General features: G+C 59.9%; 1 protein-coding gene across 1 annotated transcript in view; it reads right to left on the bottom strand.

Moving 5' to 3' along the window:
• Window positions 1–3,558, bottom strand: part of LOC103770345 (arrestin-C-like) — a gene marked incomplete at its 3' end in the record, with an annotated part of 5,053 nt that extends 1,495 nt beyond the window's left edge. Inside the window, exons 1-10 of the mRNA XM_008937601.1 lie at window positions 3,542–3,558; window positions 2,932–2,962; window positions 2,531–2,591; window positions 2,148–2,192; window positions 1,575–1,774; window positions 1,404–1,463; window positions 1,084–1,151; window positions 655–790; window positions 496–580; window positions 322–394 (exon numbers count right to left, since the gene is read on the bottom strand). Of these exons, the coding sequence (XP_008935849.1) occupies window positions 322–394; window positions 496–580; window positions 655–790; window positions 1,084–1,151; window positions 1,404–1,463; window positions 1,575–1,774; window positions 2,148–2,192; window positions 2,531–2,591; window positions 2,932–2,962; window positions 3,542–3,558 (776 nt within the window). The remainder of the gene's footprint in view (window positions 1–321; window positions 395–495; window positions 581–654; window positions 791–1,083; window positions 1,152–1,403; window positions 1,464–1,574; window positions 1,775–2,147; window positions 2,193–2,530; window positions 2,592–2,931; window positions 2,963–3,541) is intronic.
• Between the last annotated feature and the right edge of the window lie 3,087 nt (window positions 3,559–6,645).

Genomic DNA, 6,645 nt, shown 5'->3' with positions numbered 1-6,645 from the left:
CTCTGCTAGCACCGGTAGTGCTGGTGCCGGCTGTCAAACCATCTTCCCCACATCACTCTCCCCTCCTCCTCCTCCTCCTCCTCCTCCTCCTCTGTCTTCCTCTGCCATGCCACCCCCACCCCCTTTTTCTCCTACCTTATCTCCTCGGTGCACACAGTCTTCGTGTATTTATCCAGGGAATAGAGGACCACGTCTGTCACCTGCTCAACTGAGGAGAGACGAGGGGGAGGCAGCGTTGGTGGCAAGGCTGGGACCAGCTCCTCCTCCTCCTCCTCCTCTGTCTTCCTCTGCCATGCCACCCCCACCCCCTTTTTCTCCTACCTTATCTCCTCGGTGCACACAGTCTTCGTGTATTTATCCAGGGAATAGAGGACCACGTCTGTCACCTGCTCAACTGAGGAGAGACGAGGGGGAGGCAGCGTTGGTGGCAAGGCTGGGACCAGCAGCTTGGGAGGTGGTGGGAGCCACGACGTGCCCCCTCCTGCCACCTCTCACCTGAGAGCTTGATTTTTTTCACGATCTTGTTGGTGGTGTTGTTGATGTTGACGGTCACGTTGATGGGCTCTCCGTGGTAGTAGATCTGCCGGGGGAAGAGGCTCAGTTATCCCAGCAGTCCACCTGGGGCACCAGCCAGGGGACAGCCCCTGGACCCACCTCCTTATCCAGGGAGGCTTCGAGGTGCAGGGGCTTGTCAGACATCATGAACTGCCGGGTGGTCTCTGATTTGGGGGCCGGCCCCGTGTCGGCGGGGGCGAACTGGATCTTGCGGATGATGAGGCGCACGGAGTTCCTGGGGGGGAGAGAAACTGTCACCCACGGTCCCCCCGGGCAGGGACACCTCAGCATGACCTTCGAGGGGCACATTTTGGCTGCCCTCAGGGGTGGCACAGTGTCTGTAGCCAAAGGGTGTGAGCTGCAGCCTGCTCCCAGGGCGTGGTGGGCTCCGACACAGCCACCGCTGCCCCTGCTTTGGGCAGAGCACCCCAGCCAGGCGTGGCAGCAGGTCCTCAGCCCCACCCAGCCACCCCAACACCATCTGCTTGTTTGTTTTTAGGGCTGTGAGACCTCTCCCCCTTCAAATACCTCTTGTGAATTTTCTCCTCCAGATTTTCAGCGCAAAATCCTTTGACCTCGAAGTCCACGCCGCAGGCCTGGGGGAACACGTGTGGTCACTAAGCAGGAGGGGCTCAGAGCTCCCTGGGCTTTAGGCTCGTTCCCATCCTTCCTCTGCTGCATCCTCGGGGAGCCTGGGTCCCACCTCCAGCCATCCTTCCTCCCAAACCCTCACCCCAGAGGCCACGTCCCCGTGAAAGAGAAGCAGCTCTCGGTTTTGGCACCCCCCAACTTAACCCCCTGCCAGGGAGGACAGGTCCAGGGGACACGGGCTGGGGACAGCAGCTCACCTTTCCCACATCATCTGGGCCTGGCTGGAGGGTGACCGAGCAGGGCAGGTTGGTGGCAATCTGGGCAGAACAAGGAAAGAGGGGGAGACAGTCAACAAAGAGCGTGCCCAGAGATGAACCCCGGGGCACGTCGTGGAGACGTGTGGTCAGGACGGGCTGAGCAACCCCTACCTCAAAGGTGAAGGGGTAGGCATTCTCCCCAAGCTTCTTCATCAGCTTGTCCTGCAAGGGTGTGAGGGTTTTGGGTGTCTGGTCTGGCACGGGTGGGAAGATCTGGGTGGTGAGGACGTAGAGATCCTTCCTGAAGGTCAAGCCGATGACGTCGAGGTCATCTCGGCCGTAGCGGAACGCGCAGGTCAGCGTCACGTACACTGGAGAGGGAGAGGAAGGGGGGTTAGGGGGAGGCTGAGAGTGAGGGAAGGCACCCGAGGAGGGCGTTGAATCAACAGGAAAGAAAAAAAACTGCTTTAGTAGCTCTTTAGGAGAATTGTGACCCTGTTCTCAGGACCTAGAGCTCGAGCGCCACGTCACGGAGGTTCATCGCGCCCTCCTGCCAGGCACGGGTGGCTTCCCAGCCATGCCACGGGGGGAAGAGGCAGCCTTCCTCACAGGGTCCCCCTGACGTGTGGGGAGCTGTAGGTGACCCGTCTGAGGTTTAACCTGGCTGCAGTCCCGGGTTGCTGGGGAGTTTTGCCCCTCTCTCCATCCCTCCCCCCTGCCACGGGGGGTTTTCTGCATCGATACCTTTCCTGTCCTTCAGGTACTCCGGGTCGATCACACAGACACCATCTGCAAACAGACACAGAAGGAGGGTCAGAGGGTTCAGCTGCCCGGGAAGATCCTGGCAAAAACCTTTTCACATTCAGATAATCTGCTCGTGGTGCTGCCTCCTCCAGCCTCTCCACCAGCAGCACAGCCACCTCGTTTTGTAAAAGGGCTTGAGCCCTTTCCCCATGGTTTTTCTCCAGGGGTATTTGCAGGAAACCAGGGTGCTTGCTCCTCTGGAGCTGCCCTTGCTCTTCCTGCTGTGGTGGGAAGCAGAGGTGTGGAGCTGTGGGCACAGGGACCATCCCCTGGACCACTCATGCCCGTGCTTCCCCCTCCACGGAGGGCACAGCCCCACTCACCTACAGAATCCACCCTGTCCACGTGATCCACAAAATCTCTCCTCCCCAAGTAGAGGGATAGCTGGAGGCAGCACGTGGTGAAAGGAAAAGAGGAAAATGGTTAGAGGCTGCTGTTGAATTGCCCAGAATTTCCAAAACCTGGCTTGTGTCAGGCTTGTTAAGCCTGCTGCTGGCACAGCAGAGCAGACTCTGCATGTAAGGGTTCAGAGAAGGGTTTGTTTCCTTTCTGTTTTGAAAACCAAGCCCTCTGATCTCATCGTGGCAGGTACAGCAGGAGTCAACCAGGTTTCAAAGGGAAGGAGAACCCAGCCTGTGTCCTGCCCTGCAGGCAGAGCCACCCCAGAGGAGCCCCACGCCTTGGGCTGACCCACATGGTCCTGTCCCCACGTGCAGGGACTCACCTTGCTGTTGGGGCTGGTCTTCTTGAACACCCTGTGGAAGGGAACACAGACAGACAGGTTGGGGACATCCTGGACAAGGCTGGCTGCAGCACAGCCCACTCCTGAGGCCGGGAGGTGAGGGCTTCCCTGCAAGCATGGTGCATCTCCAGGAGCTGTGCCAGAGGGTGCACGGGGCATCCTGGCCTTGGGGAGGTCAGATTTCTGCCAATTCAGAGCCAAACCCACCCCATCTGGATGCCCTGGGGGACGTGGCCCAGGCTGCCCAGGGCAGTGGTGGAGTCCCCACCCCTGGAGGGGTTCCCAAGCCGTGGAGATGTGGGGTGAGGGACACGAGGCAGTGGGGACCTGGCAGGGCTGGGGGAAGGGTTGGATTCCACCTTAAAAGTCTCTTCCAACCAAAAGGATTTTATGATTCAATGATTCTGTGTGACCATTGAGGAGGGGGAGCATTAGCTGGCCCCATGAGGCAGCACCAAGCTGCAGAAGAAGGGCAAAGGTGCTTTGCTGGCCCCACGACGACTTGCTCCACCTCCCTACAGCGAGCTCAGACTGCTCCTGCCCTCCCTCCCCACCAAAAAAAAGGATAAAGGGAAAAGAAAAACAGACTCACTTTCCTCCATCTGCCATTTTAAGTCGACAGCCTCAGGGGCAGAGATCTGTGGGAAGAGATGGAGACAGAGGGTGAGGTGGTGGGGAAGGGGCACCCACCAGCCACCTCCAGCCACCAAACCACTCCCCAGCCAAGGGGCTCCTGAGCCCTCGGGCCCTGGCAGAGCTGGGGTGCTGGGTGCTCAGCTGGGGCTCCCCAGCTTCAGGTGGGGACACGGTGGGGGCTGGAGACCCTGGGGGGAGCTGAGCAAACCCCTCGTCCCCATCCAAAGGGCGAGGAGGAGGAGGTGGGAGAGAAAAATGGAGAGCAATGCCCCAGGCAGGCAGGCTCCAGAAGATACAAAGCATAGGGGTGACTCCCAGGGGAGAGGGTTTGAGGCTGAAAAGGCAAGAAAATGAACCCCAGGGCTTACAGAGCTTCCATTTTTCTTGTCTGCAGGAAATCACCCGTTGTGGCTTAACGATGGGAAGGGGCTCGTTTTACCCCATCACTCACAGGAGAGCGAGGAAACCACAGGCAGAAAGGTCAAGGGCAGCTCAAGCACCCCGTGAGCAGGGGGAACTCGGGGTGCAGAGCCTTGAGCAGTGCCCCCTGCATCCCCACCCCCAGCTGGCAGTGCCAGGGCTGGGAGCCTGGCAGGCTTTTGCCCAGCCCTGCTTGAGTTTTGCTTGCTCGAGCCTGGCATCCAGAATCAAACCCTCAATATCGCCCTGATCAGCAGCTGATTCTCGGGGAGATTAGGTGGGATGAGCTCAGCTTCTTAAAGTTAGGCAGCTCTGACATTAGCAGAGCTTAAGCCCAGGCAGGATTTTAAGCCCCAAGGGCGTGTGGGCAGAGTTGCCTCTTTATGCAACCTCAGGGATGCTGGAGAGAAGGAGGGAAGGGATGTGCGGGAGGAGATGATCCTCTTTCCCCATGGAAGAACACGGGATTAGTCCCAAAAATAGGCTTTTGGATGCCCTCAGGTGAAGCTCCAGCATCCTCACCTGCAAGGTGCAAAGGGAGAGGAGCAGAGAGGTGCCACTGAGGGCTTGGAGCTCTCCAGAGCCTGGGGATGAGGCGGTGAAAGGTGGAGGAGAGAAGAGCTGAACTCCTCCTCCCCATCTCCCAACCCCGGAGAGGGGACTGGGATCCCTCCTGGTTTGGCTGAGCTCCTCCACGCTGCCACCCAGCCCCTCTGGAATCCTCATGGCCACATCTTTCAGCCCCAAACCACCCTCCTTCCACCCCCAGCCTGGCACCGACCATCCCTTCCCCAAAGCATTTAACAGATCAGCCAAATCCATGCCCCAAATCACCGGCGGGACCCAGGCGGCAGAGCAGAGCAAGCAGCACTCACCTGGCTGGTGGACAGACAGACAGACACTCTCCTCGTCCTCTCCCCAGCACGTCCCACTGCCACCCAGTCCCCACGGGCTGCTCCCAGTCCCCACAGCTTCTTATACCCTGCTGGTGGTCCCTCCCCTGGCCCGGGGGGCTGCGCGAGGGGCGTGCGCGCCGTGGGCCGGGCGCTGTAGGGGGGGAATCCTCTTAGCTCCTTAATTGGGGAGATGCTTTGACGAGTCAGAGGGGGCTATAAATACAAACTGCTGCCCGAGCCCCGAGAAAGCAGCTTAAAGAGATTGGCAAAGAGGGCTTAGGAGCAAGGTGATGGTAATTGAGGTGGCAGCTCGGCTCCCCGCGGGCGAGGGTAGGGGGTGCTGGTTCCCACGGGGGCTCCCCACAACATCTCCCATGGTGAGGGGAGCTGGGGCAGCTCTGAGCAACCAGGGTGGGTGCAGGTGGCAGAGGAGCAGGAGGGATGTGACAAGGGACCTGCTGGGTTTTATCCCTCCCTTACGCCCTTGCTGACTGGCCAACAGATGGATGGGAGGCCCAGGTGGCTTCTTGTGTGGCCAAATGTCCTGGTTGGGGGTAAATAGAGCTGGTTCTGCTCAAGGGTTTGACTTTTCCACGACACCAACTCACCCAGAGGTGACCTGCTGTGGCCCAGGGCACACGGGACACCCTTGCCACAGCGAGGTTGATGTGCAGGATGATGGGGCAAGAGCACACATGAGGCTCAGGGCTGCAGCAGCAGCTCCCACGCCAGGGTTTGCTCCCCTCAGAGCAGTGAAATCTTGGAATCGTGGAGGAATTTGGGCTGGGAGGGACCTTTAAACCTCATCTAGTCCAACCTCACTGCAGGAGCAGGGACATCCAGCGAGAGCAGCTTGCTCAGAGCCCCATCCAGCCTTACCCAGGATGGTTCCAGGGATGGGGCAGCCACCGTGGAAGGGCCACTCAGCCCTCAGAGGTGGGACGTGGACCTGTCACCACCTCCCAGCCCTTCTGGGCCATCTGCTCAGCCCCTCATCATTTCATAACACCTCGGGCTGGCCTCTGCTGACCCGATTAGCCCATCATTAATTCAAGGTTTGCTGCTGCAAATAGCAGACTGCTAAAAGCACCGGGTGGATTTGCCTCACGGCCGGCCGGGAGCGCAGCACTCTCCAGAGCCATCCTCCCCGGGCTGCAGCCAGCTCCTGGGGTCCTTCTCCCCCAGGGCTGGGGCTGCAGGCTGCTCCCAGGGGCTGGGGACAGGGCACAGAGCCACGGGCACCCTGCACCCTCCTCTCCCTCCCCTCCAGCATCCCTCGAGCCCTCGCTCGCTCAGCCAGGCCCTTGGCTTTGAGCACAGCCCTGGTTCTGGCTCAGCCCCCAGAGCTGAGCGCCGAGGTGGGGATGTCCCTGCTCACCTCTGTGCCTCCAGCACCCTGCTGCTCAACAACCCTCATCACCTGGGCACCAACCCCTCCCAAACACAGCTCACCTCTTGCCCCTGGGCTCGTTGGCCAGTGGCCACTGAGAGCCACAGCAGCCCCAGTGCCCAGGGCTTTAGCTGCCAGCACACGTTGCCCAGGGCTGGGACTTGTGATCTCTTTAACTGCACACAGGAGAGCTGCTTAGGTTGCAGATTAGCGGGGGTTATTTCTGCCAAGGGCAGGGGGGACACGTGAACTGTCACCTTGAGGAGGAAGAGGAGGCAGCCCCACCTGGGGGGGACAGCAGAGTGTCCCCCCCCAGCCCCTAATCTTCAGCTCTCTGTTTGCAGCTCTTCCTTA

Source organism: Merops nubicus, unplaced genomic scaffold (genome assembly GCF_000691845.1).
Source record: "Merops nubicus isolate BGI_N331 unplaced genomic scaffold, ASM69184v1 scaffold28423, whole genome shotgun sequence".
NCBI classification, from domain to species: domain Eukaryota; kingdom Metazoa; phylum Chordata; class Aves; order Coraciiformes; family Meropidae; genus Merops; species Merops nubicus.
This window is presented reverse-complemented; position numbering and strand designations above follow the sequence as displayed.